General features: G+C 48.1%; 1 protein-coding gene across 3 annotated transcripts in view; it reads left to right on the top strand.

Annotated features, from left to right (window-relative positions):
* The first annotated feature begins 7,534 nt into the window (after positions 1-7,534).
* B4GALT1 (beta-1,4-galactosyltransferase 1) overlaps positions 7,535-23,306 on the top strand; it is a 64,895-nt gene continuing 49,123 nt past the window's right edge. For 2 of the 3 annotated variants that reach the window (XR_012159188.2, XM_073346034.2), the window contains exon 1: positions 7,536-7,907. Coding sequence is in view for 2 of the 3 variants with exons in the window: in XM_073346034.2 (XP_073202135.1) it covers positions 7,643-7,907 (265 nt within the window). In the remaining variant the exon portion in view is untranslated. Of the gene's footprint in view, positions 7,908-23,306 lie in introns of all 3 variants that reach the window. The other variant, XM_073346035.2, reaches the window with a different exon arrangement.

Below are 23,306 nucleotides of genomic sequence, written 5' to 3'. Positions count from 1 at the left end.
ACAGGGACGGGGACGCCGCTCTCCTCCGCGCCCCCGTTTCCTCGACTGCGCGACAGGGACGGGGACGCCGCTCTCCTCCGCGTCCCCGTTTCCTCGACTGCGCGACGGGGACGGGGACGCCGCTCTCCTCCGCGCCCCCGTTTCCTCGACTGCGCGACGGGGACGGCGACGCCGCTCTCCCCCGCGCCCCCGTTTCCTCGACTGCGCGACGGGGACGGGGACGCCGCTCTCCCCCGCGCCCCCGTTTCCTCGACTGCGCGACGGGGACGGTGACGCCGCTCTCCTCCGCGCCCCCGTTTCCTCGACTGCGCGACGGGGACGGTGACGCCGCTCTCCTCCGCGCCCCCGTTTCCTCGACTGCGCAACGGGGACGGGGATGCTGAAGGAGTTGGCGGCTGTGATTGCAGAGCCATTGGCCATTATCTTTGAAAACTCGTGGCGAACCGGGGAAGTCCCGGATGACTGGAAAAAGGCTAATGTAGTGCCAATCTTTAAAAAAGGGAAGAAGGAGGATCCTGGGAACTACAGGCCAGTCAGCCTCACCTCAGTCCCTGGAAAAATCATGGAGCAGGTCCTCAAAGAATCAACCCTGAAGCACTTGCATGAGAGGAAAGTGATCAGGAACAGCCAGCATGGATTCACCAAGGGAAGGTCATGCCTGACTAATCTAATCGCCTTTTATGATGAGATTACTGGTTCTGTGGATGAAGGGAAAGCAGTGGATGTATTGTTTCTTGACTTTAGCAAAGCTTTTGACACGGTCTCCCACAGTATTCTTGTCAGCAAGTTAAGGAAGTATGGGCTGGATGAATGCACTATAAGGTGGGTAGAAAGCTGGCTAGATTGTTGGGCTCAACGGGTAGTGATCAATGGCTCCATATCTAGTTGGCAGCCGGTGTCAAGTGGAGTGCCCCAAGGGTCGGTCCTGGGGCCAGTTTTGTTCAATATCTTCATAAATGATCTGGAGGATGGTGTGGATTGCACTCTCAGCAAATTTGCGGATGATACTAAACTGGGAGGAGTGGTAGATACGCTGGAGGGGAGGGATAGGATACAGAAGGACCTAGACAAATTGGAGGATTGGGCCAAAAGAAATCTGATGAGGTTCAGTAAGGATAAGTGCAGGGTCCTGCACTTAGGACGGAAGAACCCAATGCACCGCTACAGACTAGGGACCGAATGGCTAGGCAGCAGTTCTGCGGAAAAGGACCTAGGGGTGACAGTGGACGAGAAGCTGGATATGAGTCAGCAGTGTGCCCTTGTTGCCAAGAAGGCCAATGGCATTTTGGGATGTATAAGTAGGGGCATAGCGAGCAGATCGAGGGACGTGATTGTTCCCCTCTATTCGACATTGGTGAGGCCTCATCTGGAGTACTGTGTCCAGTTTTGGGCCCCACACTTCAAGAAGGATGTGGATAAATTGGAGAGAGTCCAGCGAAGGGCAACAAAAATGATTAGTTTCAGAGTAACAGCCGTGTTAGTCTGTATTCGCAAAAAGAACAGGAGGACTTGTGGCACCTTAGAGACTAACCAATTTATTAGAGCATAAGCTTTCGTGAGCTACAGCTCACTTCATCGGATGCATATCATGGAAACTGCAGCAGACTTTATTTATACACAGAGAATATGAAAAAATACCTCCTCCCACCCCACTGTCCTGCTGGTAATAGCTTATCTAAAGTGATCATCAGGTGGGCCATTTCCAGCACAAATCCAGGTTTTCTCACCCTCCACCCCCCCACACAAATTCACTCTCCTGCTGGTGATAGCCCATCCAAAGTGACAACTCTTTACACATCATCTTCCTTTCCAAATGCAAACAGATGGACATCGTACCAAAAGGACTGAAGGTAAAAAATCCATTACAATCTACACACCACACAGACTATGCTGACAGCTTGTGCCACACGCTCTCAAAGAAACTGCGGAATCACCTGATCAACATCCTCTACAGCAAACAGGGAAAGATTAAGAATGAGCTCTCAAAACTGGATACTCTCATAAAAAACCAACCTTCCACACAAGCTTCCTCGTGGCTGGATTTTACTAAAACTAGACAAGCCATTTACAACGCACACTTTGCTTCTCTACAAAAGAAAAAGGACACTAAACTTTCTAAACTACTACATGCTACAAGGGGCCACAGCAATGGTTCCCTCAACCCACCTAGCAATATTGTTAACCTATCCAACTATACTCTCAGCCCAGCAGACGCAGCTGTTCTATCTCGGGGCCTCTCCTTCTGCCCCTCCACCCCCACGAACATGATACAGTTCTGTGGTGACCTAGAATCCTATTTTCGACGTCTCCGACTCAAGGAATATTTCCAAAATACCTCTGAACAGCATACTAATCCACAGAGTTCTCCCTACCAACACTACAGAAAGAGGGATTCTAGGTGGACTCCTCCTGAAGGTCGAAACAGCAGACTGGACTTCTACATAGAGTGCTTCCGCCGATGTGCACGGGCTGAAATTGTGGAAAAGCAGCATCACTTGCCCCATAACCTCAGCCATGCGGAACGCAATGCCATCCACAGCCTCAGAAACAACTCTGACATCATAATCAAAAAGGCTGACAAAGGAGGTGCTGTTGTCATCATGAATAGGTCGGAATATGAACAAGAGGCTGCTCGGCAGCTCTCCAACACGAGTTTCTACAAGCCATTACCCTCTGATCCCACTGAGAGTTACCAAAAGCAACTACAGCATTTGCTCAAGAAACTTCCTGAAAAAGCACAAGATCAAATCCACACAGACACACCCCTGGAACCCCGACCTGGGATATTCTATCTACTACCCAAGATCCATAAACCTGGAAATCCTGGGTGCCCCATCATCTCAGGCATTGGCACCCTGACAGCAGGATTGTCTGGCTATGTAGACTCCCTCCTCAGGCCCTACGCTACCAGCACTCCCAGCTACCTTCGAGACACCACTGACTTCCTGAGGAAACTTCAATCCATCGGTGATCTTCCTGATAACACCATCCTGGCCACTATGGATGTAGAAGCCCTCTACACCAACATTCCACGCAAAGATGGACTACAAGCCGTCAAGAACACTATCCCCGATAATGTCACAGCTAACCTGGTGGCTGAACTTTGTGACTTTGTCCTTACCCATAACTACTTCACATTTGGGGACAATGTATACCTTCAGATCAGCGGCACTGCTATGGGTACCCGCATGGCCCCACAGTATGCCAACATTTTTATGGCTGATTTAGAACAACGCTTCCTCAGCTCTCGTCCCCTAACGCCCCTACTCTACTTGCGCTATATTGATGACATCTTCATCATCTGGACCCATGGAAAAGAAGCCCTTGAGGAATTCCACCATGATTTCAACAATTTCCATCCCACCACCAACCTCAGCCTGGTCCAGTCCACACAAGAGATCCACTTCCTGGACACTACAGTGCTAATAAACAATGGTCACATAAACACCACCCTATACCGGAAACCTACTGACCGCTATTCCTACCTGCATGCCTCCAGCTTTCACCCTGACCACACCACACGATCCATCGTCTACAGCCAAGCTCTGCGATACAACTGCATTTGCTCCAACCCCTCAGACAGAGACAAACACCTACAAGATCTCTGTCAAGCTTTCTTACAACTACAATACCCACCTGCGGAAGTAAAGAAACAGATTGATAGAGCCAGAAGAGTTCCCAGAAGTTACCTACTACAGGACAGGCCTAACAAAGAAAATAACAGAACGCCACTAGCCGTCACCTTCAGCCCCCAACTAAAACCCCTCCAACGCATTATCAAGGATCTACAACCTATCCTAAAGGATGACCCAAAACTCTCACAAATCTTGGGAGACAGGCCAGTCCTTGCCTACAGACAGCCCCGCAACCTGAAGCAAATACTCACCAACAACCACATACCACACAACAGAACCACTAACCCAGGAACTTATCCTTGCAACAAAGCCTGTTGCCAATTGTGCCCACATATCTATTCAGGGGACACCATCACAGGGCCTAATAACATCAGCCACACTATCAGAGGCTCGTTCACCTGCACATCCACCGATGTGATATATGCCATCATGTGCCAGCAATGCCCCTCTGCCATGTACATTGGTCAAACTGGACAGTCTCTACGTAAAAGAATAAATGGACACAAATCAGATGTCAGAATTATAACATTCATAAACCAGTCGGAGAACACTGCAATCACTCTGGTCACGCAATCACAGACATGAAGGTCGCTATCTTAAAACAAAAAAAACTTCAAATCCACACTCCAGCGAGAAACTGCTGAATGGGAATTCATTTGCAAATTGGATACAATTAACTTAGGCTTGAATAGAGACTGGGAGTGGCTAAGTCATTATGCAAGGTAGCCTGTTTCCTCTTCCTTTTTCCTACCTCCCCCCCCCCCAGATGTTCTGGTTTAACTTGGATTTAAAGTTGAAGAGTGGTCAGTTTGGATGAGCTATTACCAGCAGGAGAGTGAGTCTGTGTGTGTATGGGGGTGGGGGGGATGTGAGAAAACCTGGGATTTGTGCAGGAAATAGCCCAACTTGATTGTCATGCACATTGTGTAAAGAGTTGTCACCTTTGGATGGGCTATCACCAGCAGGAGAGTGAATTTGTGGGGAGGGGGGTGGAGGGTGAGAAAACCTGGATTTGTGCTGGAAATGGCCCACCTGATGATCACTTTAGATAAGCTATTACCAGCAGGACAGTGGGGTGGGAGGAGGTATTGGTTCATATTCTCTGTGTATATATAAAAGCCTGCTGCAGTTTCCACGATATGCATCTGAGGAAGTGAGCTGTAGCTCACGAAAGCTTATGCTCTAATAAATTGGTTAGTCCTCTAAGGTGCCACAAGTACTCCTTTTCTTTTTTTAAAAAATTATTAGGGACTGGAACACATGAGTTATAGGAGAGGCTGAGGGGGCTGGGATTGTTTAGTCTGCAGAAGAGGAAGAATGAGGGGGGATTTGATAGCTGCACGCGCTATCTCAGAGTTTCCAAAGAGGATGGCTCTAGACTGTTCTCAATGGTAGCAGATGACAGAACGAGGAGTAATGGTCTCAAGTTGCAGTGGGGGAGGTTTAGATTGGATATTAGGAAAAACTTTTTCACTAAGAGGGTGGTGGAAACACTGGAATGCGTTTACCTAGGGAGGTGGTAGAATCTCCTTCCTTAGAGGGTTTTTAAGGTCAGGCTTGACAAAGCCCTGGCTGGGATGATTTAACTGGGAATTGGTCCTGCTTTGAGCAGGGGGTTGGACTAGATGACCTCCTGAGGTCCCTTCCAACCCTGATATTCTATGATTCTATGACGCCGCTCTCCTCCGCGCCCCCCGTTTCCTCGCCTGCGCAACGGGGACGGGGACGCCGCTCTCCTCCGCGCCCCCGTTTCCTCGCCTGCGCAACGGGGACGGGGACGCCGCTCTCCTCCGTGCCCCCGTTTCCCTCGCCTGCGCAACGGGGACGGGGATGCCGCTCTCCTCCGCGCCCCCGTTTCCCCGACTGCGCAACGGGGACGGCGACGCCGCTCTCCTCCGCACCCCCGTTTCCTCGACTGCACTACGGGGACGGCGACGCCGCTCTCCTCCGCGCCCCCGTTTCCTCGACTGCACTACAGGGACGGCGACGCCGCTCTCCTCCGCGCCCCCCGTTTCCTCTACTGTATAACGGGGACGGCGACGCCGCTCTCCTCCGCGCCCTCGTTTCCTCGACTGCGCGACGGGGACGGGGACGCCGCTCTCCCCCGCACCCCCGTTTCCTCGACTGCACGACGGGGACGGCGACGCCGCTCTCCTCCGCACCCCCGTTTCCCCGACTGCACGACGGGGACGGGGACGCCGCTCTCCTCCGCGCCCCCGTTTCCCCCGCCTGCGCGACGGGGATGGCGACGCCGCTCTCCTCCACGCCCCCGTTTCCCCGACTGCGCGACGGGGACGGCGACGCCGCTCTCCTCCACGCCCCCGTTTCCCCGAACTGCGCGACGGGGACGGCGACGCCGCTCTCCTCCGCGCCCCCGTTTCCTCGACTGCGCGACGGTGACGGCGACGCCGCTCTCCTCCGCGCCCCCGTTTCCTCGACTGCACGACGGGGACAGCGACGCCGCTCTCCTCCGCGCCCCCGTTTCCTCGACTGCACGACGGGGACAGCGACGCCGCTCTCCTCCGCGCCCCCGTTTCCTCGACTGCGCGACGGGGACAGCGACGCTGCTCTCCTCCGCGCCCCCATTTCCTCGACTGCGCGACGGGGACAGCGACGCCGCTCTCCTCTGTGCAGTGATTTGAGCTGCACTGATGACACGCACTGCGTCAGGGTCAGGCATTATTAATGCAATAAAGACCCTAGGCAAAGCAACTGAGCTCTCTCACCCACCAATACATTTCCAGAAGGGTTTCACTTGCACCCTACTCGTCTGTGTGCAGTGAACGAACTCCTTCCCACCACGGTTGGGGACACTGGCCCATTCCCTCACCCTGGCTGCCTTCATCCCCACGCAGGTGTCCGGCTCTCTGCTGTCCTGGGGTCTCTTACTGCCTCTGCACTGACCATTCGCCTTTCCACAAGGGTCAGCACTCTGCTCTCTCCACTTCTACTTCCCGCCTTCCCCCGCCCAGCCCCCAGCTCTCTGCTTTTCACTGTAACTACCAAATGCCCCTGTTGCCAGCTTCCCGCCGTACCTGTATGTGGATGCCCTAATTGGTGGCTCCACCTCCGTGTCTCAGACTGGGCTGCCCTGCAGATGCTGCAGGACCATAGTGCTTCAGTGCGGGCACCACCGGCGTGGGGGGGAGGGGGCCCCGCTGGCCTGGGGAACCCTCCTCCCCAGGGAGCGGCAGCCGGGTTGATGGAAGAATCCGTCCGTCACCCCAGCGCTGCCTACACGGGGGCTTGGGTCAGTTTAACTGTGCTGCTCGGGGGGTGGGTTTTTCACACCCCGGGGCCGAGCTGAGCCAAACTAGTTTTCCAGCGCGGAGCAGGCCTCAGAGGGAACAGTGCACCGCTGGGGCCAGGGGCAAACACAGCTCCACCTCCGACCCTCTCCTCTGCCACTGGCCACATCCTCAGTGCGCTCCTGACCCCCAGCCTCTCGCCTGGAGGCCAGGGGTGGCACAGGCCCCCAGAAGCCCTGGAGGTCATGCCCTGCCTGTCACCATCTCCTCAAGCCTGCTCAGGTTAGGTCCCGCCTTCACCTCTGCCACTGCCTAGCCCCTGCCCCCCCGGACACGGCAGCAGCCCCCCGGAGAGGTCACACCCGGTTCCAGCCCCCCATCGCCGCCAGCACCATTGCAACCCTCCCCCCGGGCGGGGTGGACAGTAGGGGCCGAGCAAGCGGGGAAGGCTCCTCCCGAGACCGGGCCACGGGCACCCCACCCAGCCCCTCCGCATCGGGGCGCGCTGGGTCCCAGGGCCGAGCTCCCACTGGGGGCTGCGGCCGCCCCCGGGCCAGGCGGGGGCCAGGCGCCCAGGGCAGCCCGGCCCGCCGCTCGGCTCGCTCCGCTCCGCTCCGCCCCAGCCCAGCCCCTTCCTCCGCCGCAGGGGCGGAGCCCGGCCCGGCAGGCCCCAGCAGCGGGACTCGCGGGAGGCGGGCCGGAGCGCAGCGCAGCGCAGCGCAGAGCCGGGGATGCGCCCGCGCGGCTGAGCGCGCCGGGATGAAGGAGGCGCAGGGCGGCGCGGCCCTGCCCGGCACCTCGCTGCAGCGGGCCTGCCGCCTGCTCGTCGTCTTCTGCGCCCTGCACCTCTCGGCCACGCTGCTCTACTACCTGGCGGGCAGCAGCGCCCTGCGCCCGCCGCGCAGCCCCGAGCCGCCGGCGCGCAGCCCCGGGCCGCCGCCGCGCAGCCCCGGGCCGGCCAACCGCTCCCGCGCCCAGCCCGGGCCGCCGCCGCCGGACTGCCCCGACCCGTCCCCGCTGCTGGGTAAGCGCCCCCCGGGGCCCTGCGTGCGCCCCCTGCGTGCGCCGCTCGCTGGCCTCGCCCGTCTCCGCCGCCGGTCCCAAGGGAGCGGCTGCCCCCGCGCCCGCCCGGCGCGCCCCGGGATCTGTAGCGCCGGCAGCCCGGCCCGCCTGGGTAACGCGAGGGCGCTGGCCGGGGGCAGCAAAGTGCGCGGCGACCCTGGCCGCCAGCTGCCGTGCCCGTTGCAGGGAGCGCGAGGGTCGTGAGCCCTTTTGTCTTCGGAAGCGGGGAAACGTGGGCGAAATCTGCTTTGGAATTAGTCTGATCACCCAGCGCGCCGCTTCCCCCCCATTCCGGTCTCCGCTCCAGACCCCGTCTTGCCGGAGTTCCCCTTTTATACATGCAGGCAGAGCCGGGCGAAGTTCAGCAAACTCCCTAAAGCCCCCCTTGTCCCGGGCGCCCAGCGGGAGAGACGGCCCATGGCCTGTTCCAGGAGGTCTACACGCGTTTTTTCACCCGCTGAGAGCCACATTTATTGCCTCTGTTCTCTGAAATTGCCCATGGTACAGCTTGTCCTGTTTATCTCCCGTAATACCCCATCCACCACTCCAGTGCGGCCACGCAAAAACCGAATCGGGGAGCATCAGATCGCCTTCTCCAGTCCTCGGTCTGCGTTTAAAATGTAACATCCCAGAGGCTAAAGTGAGCCTAGCTTGCGTTAAATATTTACTAATGTCAGTAGCGCACAGTGAGACAAATATATGAATCCATATCGAGCTTATGTTGGAAAAACTCCTTAAAATAGGGCTCATGAACATGTATGCAAAGGAATAGATAACCGTGTTAGGCCTTTCACTGTTCCACCCAAACCAAAGTGAACTGCTCGAAACAAAGCCCTGGGTCCTGGGCGCCATCCTGAGCCCAGCTTGTCTGAGTGGCTGCAGCCTATTCCCAAATGTTCCTTCCAGAGCCTGTTCCCACTGTGTCTTCCCTGAAGTTTAGTTGTGACCATTTTAGCTTGCTTCAATTACCTAAACTCATTGAAAGCTGTTTACCCACAGTGGAGATCGTGTTTCTTTCATCTCACTGCAGAAAGGCAGCATATCAGAATATAGATTACTAGGGCTAGTCTAATTTCATATTAAATGCTACCTTGCTTATTTAATTTTCAAATAATAGGAAGTTATGGGTGGTGCTGAGGAGAACTAAAAATTGTTTCCCTGCTTTGCGTGACCCATTTCTTGGTTCTTTACCTTCTGATTAAGAGCTGTCTATGCTACTGAAACAACTGTCGGGCGACCTGGCTCTGACAGGGTTATACCCCTGACCTGCTTACACCATTCTAACCTGTAGTGTAGACAGGGTCTTACCCACTGTCCTGGAAGTTGGGGCCCTTTGTAGTCAGAACAGGACCCCTGATATGGCTGTGTTTATAGGATAAACAGATCCTTAATAGTAACATTTAGAAGGCTGCTGAAAAGCATGTCTGTTTTTCAAGATGGCATTTTATTGAAAACTACAAAAATAGAATAATTTTAGAAAAAGTATTATTTACACATTAGAGAAGTCATTGGCTCCAAATACTCTTTCAGTAACAATTGTGTGCTGCTGAGAAGAGAGCAATTTAAAAAAATTATGAATGACTTATATTTATACATACGTTACCAGGATTCTTCATGGTAGTCTTAATGAGATGCTGGTGAGAGAGAGAGAGACTTTAAAAATAGAGTATTTTTTCCTCTCAGACTTATAAATATTTTACTTAGTCTTGTACTTAGTGTTTCACCATCACACTGCTAGGGTTACTATTCAGTTTCCTATTACAGAGCCACAATTCTTAGGACTGTTGTGGTTTTTTGTTTGGGGACTTGGGTGGGGTGGGGGGGAACGTGGTGGCTTGTTTGTTTGTTTTCCAAAAGAGTGTTATTTCTTGATTGTTCCCTTTCACCAGTTTCAGTAGATTCTAGCTAATTCTCTATCTACTATTCCAGCGGTTCCCAAACTTGTTCCGCCGCTTGTGCAGGGAAAAGCCCCTGGCAGGCCGGGCCGGTTTGTTTACCTGCCGCATCCGCAGTTTCGGCCAATCGCGGCTCCCAGTGGCCGCGATTCGCTGCTCCAGGCCAGAGGGAGCTGCGGGAAGCGGCGCGGGCCGAGGGACATACTGGCCGCCGCTTCCAGCAGCTCCCATTGGCCTGGAGCAGCGAACTGCGGCCCCTGGGAGCCGCGATCGGCTGAACCTGCGGGACTGGGCAGGTAAACAAACCGGCCCGGCCCGCCAGGGGCTTTCCCTGCACAAGCGGTGGAATAAGTTTGGGAACCACTGTACTAATCCATTAAAAACCTGATAGTTTTCACCAAAAAAACAGTGTTCTCACCCAGCTTCTCAGCAAAGATTAAATAGTTCTTGTATGACTATGACTTTGGAACTTCTATAATTGGTGTATTTGTTTGGACAGCATTTACCGCATTGTGGGCAGCATGGAATTCTACAAATACATGTTATGACGTGCTATCATAAATAAATACATTCAGGCAACAATGATCAGAATTCAGAGTAACAGCCGTGTTAGTCTGTGTTCGCAAAAAGAAAAGGAGTACTTGTGGCACCTTAGAGACTAACCAATTTATTAGAGCATGAGCTTTCGTGAGCTACAGCTCACTTCATCGGATGCATATCGTGGAAACTGCAGCAGACTTTATATATACACAGAGAATATGAACCAATACCTCCTCCCACCCCACTGTCCTGCTGGTAATAGCTTATCTAAAGTGATCATCAGGTGGGCCATTTCCAGCACAAATCCAGGTTTTCTCACCCTCCACCCCCCCCACACAAATTCACTCTCCTGCTGGTGATAGCCCATCCAAAGTGACAACTCTTTACACAATGTGCATGACAATCAAGTTGGGCCCATTTCCTGCACAAATCCAGGTTTTCTCACATCCCCCCCCACCCCCATACACACACAGACTCACTCTCCTGCTGGTAATAGCTCATCCAAACTGACCACTCTTCAAGTTTAAATCCAAGTTAAACCAGAACATCTGGGGGGGGGGGGTAGGAAAAAACAAGAGGAAACAGGCTACCTTGCATAATGACTTAGCCACTCCAAGTCTCTATTTAAGCCTAAATTAATAGTATCCAATTTGCAAATGAATTCCAATTCAGCAGTTTCTCGCTGGAGTCTGGATTTGAAGTTTTTTTGTTTTAAGATAGCGACCTTCATGTCTGTGATTGCGTGACCAGAGAGATTGAAGTGTTCTCCGACTGGTTTATGAATGTTATAATTCTTGACATCTGATTTGTGTCCATTTATTCTTTTACGTAGAGACTGTCCAGTTTGACCAATGTACATGGCAGAGGGGCATTGCTGGCACATGATGGCATATATCACATTGGTGGATGTGCAGGTGAACGAGCCTCTGATAGCGTGGCTGATGTTATTAGGCCCTGTGATGGTGTCCCCTGAATAGATATGTGGGCACAATTGGCAACGGGCTTTGTTGCAAGGATAAGTTCCTGGGTTAGTGGTTCTGTTGTGTGGTATGTGGTTGTTGGTGAGTATTTGCTTCAGGTTGCGGGGCTGTCTGTAGGCAAGGACTGGCCTGTCTCCCAAGATTTGTGAGAGTGTTGGGTCATCCTTTAGGATAGGTTGTAGATCCTTAATAATGCGTTGGAGGGGTTTTAGTTGGGGGCTGAAGGTGATGGCTAGTGGCGTTCTGTTATTTTCTTTGTTAGGCCTGTCCTGTAGTAGGTAACTTCTGGGAACTCTTCTGGCTCTATCAATCTGTTTCTTTACTTCTGCAGGTGGGTACTGTAGTTGTAAGAAAGCTTGACAGAGATCTTGTAGGTGTTTGTCTCTGTCTGAGGGGTTGGAGCAAATGCGGTTGTATCGCAGAGCTTGGCTGTAGATGATGGATCGTGTGGTGTGGTCAGGGTGAAAGCTGGAGGCATGTAGGCAGGAATAGCGGTCAGTAGGTTTCCGGTATAGGGTGGTGTTTATGTGACCATTGTTTATTAGCACTGTAGTGTCCAGGAAGTGGATCTCTTGTGTGGACTGGACCAGGCTGAGGTTGGTGGTGGGATGGAAATTGTTGAAATCATGGTGGAATTCCTCAAGGGCTTCTTTTCCATGGGTCCAGATGATGAAGATGTCATCAATATAGCGCAAGTAGAGTAGGGGCTTTAGGGGACGAGAGCTGAGGAAGCGTTGTTCTAAATCAGCCATAAAAATGTTGGCATACTGTGGGGCCATGCGGGTACCCATAGCAGTGCCGCTGATCTGAAGGTATACATTGTCCCCAAATGTGAAATAGTTATGGGTAAGGAGAAAGTCACAAAGTTCAGCCACCAGGTTAGCCGTGACATTATCGGGGATAGTGTTCTTGACGGCTTGTAGTCCATCTTTGTGTGGAATGTTGGTGTAGAGGGCTTCTACATCCATAGTGGCCAGGATGGTGTTATCAGGAAGATCACCGATGGATTGAAGTTTCCTCAGGAAGTCAGTGGTGTCTCGAAGGTAGCTGGGAGTGCTGGTAGCGTAGGGCCTGAGGAGGGAGTCTACATAGCCAGACAATCCTGCTGTCAGGGTGCCAATGCCTGAGATGATGGGGCATCCAGGATTTCCAGGTTTATGGATCTTGGGTAGTAGATAGAATATCCCAGGTCGGGGTTCCGGGGTGTGTCTGTGTGGATTTGATCTTGTGCTTTTTCAGGAAGTTTCTTGAGCAAATGCATTATTAAGGATCTACAACCTATCCTAAAGGATGACCCAACACTCTCACAAATCTTGGGAGACAGGCCAGTCCTTGCCTACAGACAGCCCCGCAACCTGAAGCAAATACTCACCAACAACCACATACCACACAACAGAACCACTAACCCAGGAACTTATCCTTGCAACAAAGCCCGTTGCCAATTGTGCCCACATATCTATTCAGGGGACACCATCACAGGGCCTAATAACATCAGCCACGCTATCAGAGGCTCGTTCACCTGCACATCCACCAATGTGATATATGCCATCATGTGCCAGCAATGCCCCTCTGCCATGTACATTGGTCAAACTGGACAGTCTCTACGTAAAAGAATAAATGGACACAAATCAGATGTCAAGAATTATAACATTCATAAACCAGTCGGAGAACACTTCAATCTCTCTGGTCACGCAATCACAGACATGAAGGTCGCTATCTTAAAACAAAAAAACTTCAAATCCAGACTCCAGCGAGAAACTGCTGAATTGGAATTCATTTGCAAATTGGATACTATTAATTTAGGCTTAAATAGAGACTTGGAGTGGCTAAGTCATTATGCAAGGTAGCCTGTTTCCTCTTGTTTTTTCCTACCCCCCCCCCCCCCAGATGTTCTGGTTTAACTTGGATTTAAACTTGAAGAGTGGTCAGTTTGGATGAGCTATTACCAGCAGGAGAGTGAGTCTGTGTGTGTATGGGGGTGGGGGGGATGTGAGAAAACCTGGATTTGTGCAGGAAATGGCCCAACTTGATTGTCATGCACATTGTGTAAAGAGTTGTCACTTTGGATGGGCTATCACCAGCAGGAGAGTGAATTTGTGTGGGGGGGTGGAGGGTGAGAAAACCTGGATTTGTGCTGGAAATGGCCCACCTGATGATCACTTTAGATAAGCTATTACCAGCAGGACAGTGGGGTGGGAGGAGGTATTGGTTCATATTCTCTGTGTATATATAAAGTCTGCTGCAGTTTCCACGATATGCATCTGATGAAGTGAGCTGTAGCTCACGAAAGCTTATGCTCTAATAAATTGGTTAGTCTCTAAGGTGCCACAAGTCCTCCTTTTCTTTTTAATGATCAGAATGAACAGAGTCACACTTGTGAGGCAGTATTAGTGTGCCTCTGACTTAGGGTGACCAGATAGCAAGTGTGAAAAACCAAGACGGAAGGATGGGGGAAGAATAGGTGCCTATATAAGCACCTAAGATCTTGACGTCTGATCACCCTACTCTGACTTCTAATACTGGTTAATCTGCCATAAAGTTGTTTGTGTATCTATAGGTTTGCAGGATTGTGGCCCAGTGATGTTCTAATACATCCCGTTGTTCGGGGACAGCTGTACATCTCCGTTACTTTGCATGTTAGTGTAAGATAAGACAAATTTGAATTCTCTCTGCTATCCTTGGGTTTCTGGCAACTTGTTATTTGTTAACAGCTGCTGCTAGAGGCCAGATACTATTTGAAACTTAAATAATGAAGCTTGATACGTTGACCTTGTAGTGCCTTTTAGATGATTATGTATTACTACTGGGTAACCATAGGCATTTGGGATGAGAAGATTAGAAAGAGAACCTGGCCTGTTACTAGTGCGTTATGTTTACATAAGGGCTCTTTTTAACCAGAGATTTTTTAAAATGCTTTTGAGAAGCTTCATGTGGTTTTCAACATATGCAACTCTCAGGGAAGTTCTGAGCTGACCACTTACTGCTAAGTGAGAGGCTGTTTATGGATCAACACATCTGCATAACAAATGACTGGTTTGGAGGTGGTTTTGAGGTCACTAAAAGGAACTGTGTTCAGTGCTTTGTTTTGTTTTTTGTTGCAGGTCTTTCACTTTCTCTTCATCATTATAGAAACCAGTTGTGTGGCCAGTACTGTGCTGAAGTCCTGTCACCACAAAAAGCACAAATCAGAATCCTTCTGGAAAATGGCTTAACTTTACACTATTTGAACTACATAGCTAAGCATTTTAACCTAGTATGACTATCAGAGCTTTCCATTGCCCCTCGAAGGAGCAGGTCAAATGCGTCAAATCCTGAGACAGGAAAGAGAGTACCTCATGATTCGTTGCACTCTTTTCCCTGCCTGAACCAGGAAGCTGAATTGTCAGCCATTTTAGTCCACTTTTTAAAAATACTAGTTTGTACTCCATATTCATTGCAACTTACTAAATCTGCTTGCTTCCCTCTTAGGAAGTAGCCACTTTGTATATATACAGTGTGGCGGGGCGGTAGGGTGTGTGATGTGAATTGTGGGATTACCTGGAAAGACTTGCCTGGTTGTGACGTACGGGTTATCCGTGCTACAGCTTCACAGTTTTAAGCTGAAGTGTGTGCAATACTGATGTACAATGGCCTGTGGCTGCATGTTTTTAAACTGTTATTTACTACAGGGGTTCTCAAACTGGGGGTTGGGACCCCTTGGGGGTCACGAGGTTATTACATGGGGGGTCGCAAGTTGTCAGCCTCCACCCCAAACCCCGCTTTGCCTCCAGCATTTATAATGGTGTTTAATGTATAAAAAAGTGTTTTTAATTTATAGGGGGGGGGTGTCGCACTCAGAGGCGTGCCATGTGAAAGAGGTCACCAGTACAAAAGTTTGAGAACCACCGCTCTAAAGGCTGTAGTGTAGCCAGGGACAGAGACCAAAGATCCTGGTGGCTCATGGGTGGCTGGAATTCTTCCTACCTGTTTAAATATTAAGAACATAAGAAAGGCCAGACTAGGTCAGACCAAAGGTCCATCCAGCCCCGTATCCTGTCTACCAACAGTGGGCAATGCCAGGTGCCCCAGAGGGAGTGAACCTAACAGGTAATGATCAAGTGATCTCTCTCCTGCCATCCATCTCCACCCTCTGACAAACAGAGGCTAGGGACACCATTCCTTACCCATCCTGGCTAATAGCCGTTAATGGACTTAACCTCCATGAATTTATCCAGTTCTCTTTTAAACCCTGTTATAGTCCTAGCCTTCACAACCTCCTCAGGCAAGGAGTTCCACAGGTGGACTGTGCGCTGAGTGACAAAGAACTTCCTTTTATTTCTTTTAAACCTGCTACCCATTAATTTCATTTGGTGGCCCCTAGTTCTTATATTATGGGAACAAGTAAATAACTTTTTCTTATTCACTTTCTCCACACGACTCATGATTTTATAGACCTCTATCATATCCCCCCGAGTCTCTTCTTTTCCAAGCTAAAAATCCTGGCCTCTTTAATCTCTCCTCATAGGGGACCCGTTCCAAACCCCTCATCATTTTAGTTGCTCTTTTCTGAACCTTTTCTAATGCCAGTATATGTTTTTTGAGATGAGGGAACCACATCTGTACACAGTATTCAAGATGCGTGCGTACCATGGATTTATATAAGGGCAATAAGATATTCTCCGTTTTATTCTCTGTCCCTTTTTAAATGATTCCTAACATCCCGTTTGCTTTTTTGACTGCCACTGCACACTGCATGGACGTCTTCAGAGAACTATCCACGATGACTCCAAGATCTTTCTCCTGATTAGTTGTAGCTAAATTAGCCCTCATCATATTGTATGTATAGTTAGGGTTATTTTTTCCAATGTGCATTACTTTACATTTATCCACATTAAATTTCATTTGCCACAGACTAACATGGCTGCTACTCAGAAATTTGCCATTTTGTTGCCCAATCACTTAGTTTTGTGAGATCTTTTTGAAGTTCTTCACAGTCTGCTTTGGTCTTAACTATCTTGAGCAGTTTAGTATCATCTGCAAACTTTGCCACCTCACTGTTTACCCCCTTCTCCAGATCATTTATGAATAAGTTGAATAGGATTGGTCCTAGGACTGACCCTTGGGCATGGTGGATATGAGTCAGCAGTGTGCCCTTGTTGCCAAGAAAGCCAATGGCATTTTGGGATGTATAAGTAGGGGCATAGCGAGCAGATCGAGGGACGTGATCGTTCCCCTCTATTCGACATTGGTGAGGCCTCATCTGGAGTACTGTGTCCAGCTTTGGGCCCCACACTACAAGAAGAATGTGGAAAAACTGGAAAGCATCAGCGGAGGGCAACAAAAATGATTAGGGGTCTGGATCACGTGACTTATGAGGAGAGGCTGAGGGAACTGGGATTGTTTAGTCTGCAGAAGAGAAGAATGAGGGGGGATTTGATAGCTGCTTTCAACTACCTGAGAGGTGGTTCCAGAGAGGATGGTTCTAGACTATTCTCAGTGGTAGAAGAGGACAGGACAAGGAGTAATGGTCTCAAGTTGCAGTGGGGGAGGTTTCGGTTGGATATTAGGAAAAACTTTTTCACTAAGAGGGTGGTGAAACACTGGAATGCGTTACCTAGGGAGGTGGTAGAATCTCCTTCCTTAGAAGTTTTTAAGGTCAGGCTTGACAAAGCCCTGGCTGGGATGATTTAATTGGGGATTGGTCCTGCTTTGAGCAGGGGGTTGGACTAGATGACCTCCTGAGGTCTCTTCCAACCCTGATATTCTATGATTGGGCAACACCACTAGTTACCCCTCTCCATTCTGAAAATTTACCCTTTGTTCCCTGTCTTTTAACCGGTTCTCAATCCATAAAAGGATCTTCCCTGTTATCCCATGACAACTTAATTTATGTAAGAGCCTTTGGTGAGGGACCTTGTGAAAGGTTTTCTAGAAATCTAAGTACACTATGTCCACTGGATCCTCCTTGTCCACATGTTTGTTGACCCCCTCAAAGAACTCTAATAGATTAGTAAGACATGATCTCCCTTTACAGAAACCATGTTGACTTTTGTGCAACAATTTATGTTCTTCTATGTGTCTGACAATTTTATTCTTTACTATTGTTTCAACTAATATTGGTCACTTGGTAGCAATTAGCCATTGTTCTGTGGTATTTGGAGGAGGGAGGCCAGGGTGAAAAGCTTTCCCTACTTCTTGCTTGTCAAACTTAGGCCATGTTTACACTTTGCTGCAGCATGGACTACCATGTGTGAATTGCAGGGGGGCGGGATCCTTGTGTGAACATAACCTTAGGCTTGGTCTATACAGTTGTACTGACCTAATCCCCAGTGTAGACGGCTCTATGTCGAGGGAGGGCATCTCCCGTTGATATAGCTACTGCCTCTCGTGGAGGTGGAGTACCTGGATGGGAGATGCCCTCCCATCAGTGTAGACGTATCTTCACTGAAGCGGTGCAGCTGTGCCAATGCAGCATGGTCTCCCCTAAGAGAGCCACTCTTGGGTACGCTGTGCAATTCAAACCCCCTGTAGCCCCTGCTGGGGCACTGTCTAAACATAGCTGAAGTCAGGGTTTCTAAACAAATGTTCTGGTGGCCTCCAAACACGACCACCTGCTCTTGCAATGACAGTTTTTCCTGAAATACTTAATTAACTTTAGGAAAAACAAATAAATATGCACATATGCAGGTCCAAATCATTCTGATTTATTTATGTAGGGTTTTTTGGTTTTTTTGCAGATTCAATAATAAAAAATTCTTTACTGGACTGAAACAGAATAGGAACACAAATAAGGTGCTTTGGATGTTCTTGTCTTTTTTGTTTTTTCTTCTGCCTTTTTTTTTTTTTTAGACTTGCTAACTAGTACGTCTGTTGTTGTGAAAAGTGATATTTGTTAATATTACTTTTCACAATAGACTTACACAAGCCTAGGGACAAATTAAGACCTTATGGGGAGGTGGGAAGGGAGGCAATGGGAGTCAGGGGCGGTGGGTGGGTGGGTGGGTGGGTGGTGAGTGGCCAAGGGAGTTGGGGGGAGGGGCAAGGGCGATATTGGGGAGAGAGGTGTTAACCTGGGGCAGAGCCCACCGCCATGCAGCTGGGGACCAGGTCCAGAGCCCGAAGGCCTGCAGCTGGTGACTGGAGCCCACCACCACCACATGACCAAAGCTGGGGGCTGGAAGAGGCAGTGGGGGTCGGGGGTGATGCTTTGTGTGTGTGAGTCTGGGGCCAGAGCCGGAAGCCACACAGCCAGGGACCAGGGTCAGAGCCTGAAGCCCTGTGGCCAGAGCCTCCCTTCCTCCCACATGTCATGGCTGAAGCCTAAAGCCTGAGCCCCACCGTCCCCAGGAAAGTGGGGAACTTCACCAGCTGCCTGCTCCTCCAGCTTTTGGGTTGGCGGGGAGCAGGGTACAACCCCCACCCCCGGCAACCCTGGGGGAGAGCCCACTGCTTTGCCCCCCTCCCCCCCCCCCCCCCCCGCATCACTTCCCAGGAGGCTGTGGCCACAAAAAAAGACCCTGGTGGCTGCATGCGAGAATCACTGACCTAAATTTGGCAAGCAAGGATTAGGGAAAGCTTTCACTGTGCAGCTGAGTATCACTACAAATTTGCAAAGTTTGGTCACTATAACTGAGAGATAAGCACATCAGCATAAGCGCGACCAGACCTCGATCCAATATAGCCATTTGCAATAATCAGGAAAAACAAATTGCTCTCTGCCAGGGTGGATTTGATTTAAATCATGATTTAAATCACTAGTCAGGAAGACTCGATTTAATCATGGATTTCTACATTAAAGTGTTTTCTTGTTGGTGGTGACAACCTTAATGCATATTCTTCAGAACTCAGAGATGTTAGGTTTTATTTTTAGAAGGTACACACTATACATTTTTAAAGTGATTTATTTTGAAACTTTTCAGCTTAGTTTTACAGCTATATCAGAAAACGAATGATTGTTTGGTTATTTCATTTACCAAAAGTAATTGAAGCAGATATTTGTGAAGTCATTGGGAGGTGAGTGATCTCCAATTCAACAGGTTAATCATTCATATTTGGAGGATTTTCTTGCCATGCTGTATTAGGAGGAGAACATCACCAGACAGACATTTAAATTGTTTTATTTAACTAAAACAACAATGTTATATATTCTGGATTTTTTTCTTCAACGGCAAACATATAATATTTTAACAAAACAAGCATATGAATTTTTGAATTTAGTTAAACATTCAAGTTTTTTAAAATCAGGTTTGTTTTTGTTAAAATTGCTTTGAACTAAAATAGTTACATGAAATATTTAAAAAAAAAAAATGAAATAGACTCTGTCAGCCAGATCTACACGAGAAACTTAAAATGTTGGCTTCTGCAGCTAACTCAGTCATCTTCACCTTCATTTTCCTGTTTGTTCATAATCTGGAAAAGGAAAACAAGCTTTCCTGTTTTTTCAGGTCCCAAATGATTTCTCAATTTGGAATGAATTAGTACAAAGGAAGAAAATATTTTTTCTACACCAGGAGCAGAAGCTATTGCTGTTAAAAGTGAGATCATCACTTCAACAGTCTCTGCATCCAAGTGCTTAAGTGACTTCCACCAGTTCACATATATTTCTTGAATGGTTCACCCTTAGCTCTGATGTTTATGACAGTTGGCATTATGGAGGGATGGTTGCTGGGTGTCCATGTCATAGCCAACTCCCTTCTTCAGCAGTTAAGGTTTGACCCTGGTACCGAGTATTGAGTAATGATGTTCATTTGCAAGAAAATGAACTGGAGATAGTGCATGTCCCATTCGTTTTTTAATGCTTGTAATTTAACTCTGTCATTGCAGATTTCTCTTTTTAAGATCTCACTCGGTTCCTTGCAGATTTCAACAGCATCAGCAATAAACCAGCGATTTCCCTGCATTTTGTTCGAGGCTACAGAAATAGGCTTCAGGGTACTTAGCGTGTGTTCAACATTTCTCTTAAGCCCAATGTTGAGCACTTTGGCTGTGACAGGGCCATCTGTTTTTTCACGCTTTTGTTCACAAACTGTCATCCGATTAGGCCAGTTCTTGATATAATGTTCAGAACAGTCCACTACTGAGTTCCATCGCACGTCTTGTGGGAGAGTTAGCTTGGTTCCTTCCACTTTTTTCAGAGCAGCTGCTGCTGCAAAGTGATTGTTACGGATGTATTTTGCAATTTCAACAACATTAGCCTTTATTTCTGGAACACTGAAGTCTTTGGCTAGGAGGTACATCAAATGAGCAATGCAACCGTATGTTGTTAGCTTGGGACTCTCTTCTAAATAATTTCCTCTCATCTTGGATACATGTGCAGCATTGTTTGTGACCAAGCTGCGTACTAGACATTTGAATTTTTTTTTCACAGTTTGTTATAGCTTTTACTGCTACTTCTTGTCCATATTCTGCTGTGTGTGCATTTCCTGTTATAGCAATTGTTTCTGTAAGGAAGACATTTCCTTCTTCTGTTGTCACACAACCACATATAACAGGATCATTGTGGACATTGCTCAACCCATCAAGACTCAGGTTAACAATTTTACCCTCAAGACCTTTTGCACACTGCTCAATTTCTCTTTCATACACTTTATCCAGCGATTTGCCTGCGACATCTGCTCCGTTGGGTGGACTGTATCCTGGTGTTAATGACTGAACCATGTTAATGAAGTGTGGGTTCTCAATCATATGGAAAGGAGAGTTTGTTGCATAAACAAACCGGGCAATTTTTTCATCAATTACCTCTTTTCGTAATCTGCTGGTTCTTATCACAAACTTATCTATGGTTGTTTCTAGATGATGGAGATTTTGTTTTCTTTCTGCTACAGGTGATGCACTGTGGCTACGTGACATACATGATGTCACTGAAACACTGTCATTGGCAGATAACTCTGAAACTATAGAAAATGATGGTGATCTTGAAGGTGGATAGTCTTCAGAATCCTGTATGTTGAGGATGGATTCTCCTAAACAAAATAAGTTAATGCAGTTAATTATTATTACCATACTGCTCATTTAGTATTACTCATTGCATTCACTGACACTCAGCAGTGTTTTAAAGGTGAAATTGTAAAAGGAAGATCTGACGATTTCACCTGTTTATTTTTTATCACAGCTGCATCTGAAATGACAGTACCATAGAGTAACAACTATATTTTTTGGTCAAACATGAGAATTCAAGAATAGTCCGGAAGGAAGACAGGCAGTCCTTAAGAAAGAAGTATGAAATAAAAAAGTTTACCGACTTGAAGATCCTGCATGTTCAGACATGTTCCTTTCATCATCTTCAATGCAGCTTCCTCCTGAGAAGGAACACTTCTCATGATGTTGTTTCATTTGGGCAACGAGGCCTTTTGCGTTTCTTTGTTGCACTGTTTGCATTTTGCACGCATGCCTGTGTTACCCACCGGTAGGGGAACTTCATTAAAATATTCCCAAACTGGGTCTCGTTTACGGCCCGCTGCCATTATAGGTTTTCCTTTCTAGTGAGAGAATGGTATGGTAGATCTCCGATCAATGAAGGCTACACTCACAAAGACCTCAAGACTTCTGGAATATGCTGCTCAAACAGTTTCACTTTTGTTTCTACTGCCTGTCCCTCCCTTCTCACATTTATCTCCAGACTTCTTCTCCTTGTCCAGATCTATTCCGCCCACTACAATCTTCTATTCATTGAACCTTTTGAAACTACACTTTCAGAGAGAGGTAAGGGATTGACTTTGTGTACACAAATTTGCAGAGGGACAATAGGGTTGAGGTCTGTTGTTTCTCACCTCTATATATTATTAATTGATATATTTAAAAACATTTTTGCTGTTAAAAAGCATGTTATCTCTGGAGACACAAATCCACAGTTTGAGAACTGTGAAATTAAGCATCTCTGATGGTATCTTCTGGACTGAGCACTGAGTCCTATTGGGTAGATAGGAAGATTAACCTAAATAATCTATACAGAAGCCCCTGGAACCCCATAAGATTGGGTCCCTAATCCATGAACTGTTGAACTCATTTACAAAACTTTTCTTAAACGTTACATGAATATATTGTCTCATACTATAGAATTAGAATTTATAATCCCTATTCCATGATGAGATATCTTTGAGCTCTAATGTATCTTAATTAAAACTATCTTTAGAGAAGTTTTTTCCTCCAAAAGCATTTTATCAAAAAAATCCGATTTAAATTAAAAATTCCAACATTTTTTTTTAATCTTTGATTTTTATCCACCCTGCTGTCTCCTCTCCTTCTAGGACTCTTGTGTTTGGATGGTTTGGTGAGATTATTATGAGTTTGTCCTTCCCCACACCCCTCAAGAGAAAGGGGGCAGAGGGGGTGATAAGATCCTTGGGGAGAATAGTCTGTGTTAGGATAACTCATCATAAAATAGACACTTTGTCTTTTGGGGCCAGAAGTCCCTAATGTAGGTTATTCTTTTATATGCTACCGATCTATCCACGACGTAAGCCGTTGATTAAAATAAATAAATGAAAAGCCCTTTAATACAATTACGCACATTAGAAGATCTCTGCCTACTTTGCTTTGGGCATTCTGGTGATTTATGGCTGGCACAATGGAAGTCCTCATTTGCCAAAGTTACTTGTTTTTTTACGTTGACCAGGAGGTGAAAATTCCTTGTGTCCAAAAATGTGACTTTACTGTGTTTATAATGTAGTGAGGAAGTTGTGTTGGCACCATGGCCCCTTGCTCTAAAATGTTCCTATCTCTGGCTACACCTGCCTTCCAAACTGGGTTTAGAAATGGCGATTGTTCTAGGTTAGTGCTGATAAGTTGCGCTTAGGAGCTGTTTGTTCCACATGGTAAATCAGCTGATAGGAATTCAGTCATTTTTACACCATCAGAAACTGTTACTTTCAGTACATTTCTGTTATAAAGTTATCAGGATGAAAAGAGATTATTTCATTACAAGTCCTAACCCTGCCATGTGCGTTGGAGGAATCCAGGCTGAGATCC

Source organism: Lepidochelys kempii, chromosome 5, assembly GCF_965140285.1.
Source record: "Lepidochelys kempii isolate rLepKem1 chromosome 5, rLepKem1.hap1, whole genome shotgun sequence".
In the NCBI taxonomy this organism is placed as follows: Eukaryota; Metazoa; Chordata; order Testudines; family Cheloniidae; genus Lepidochelys; species Lepidochelys kempii.
This window is presented reverse-complemented; position numbering and strand designations above follow the sequence as displayed.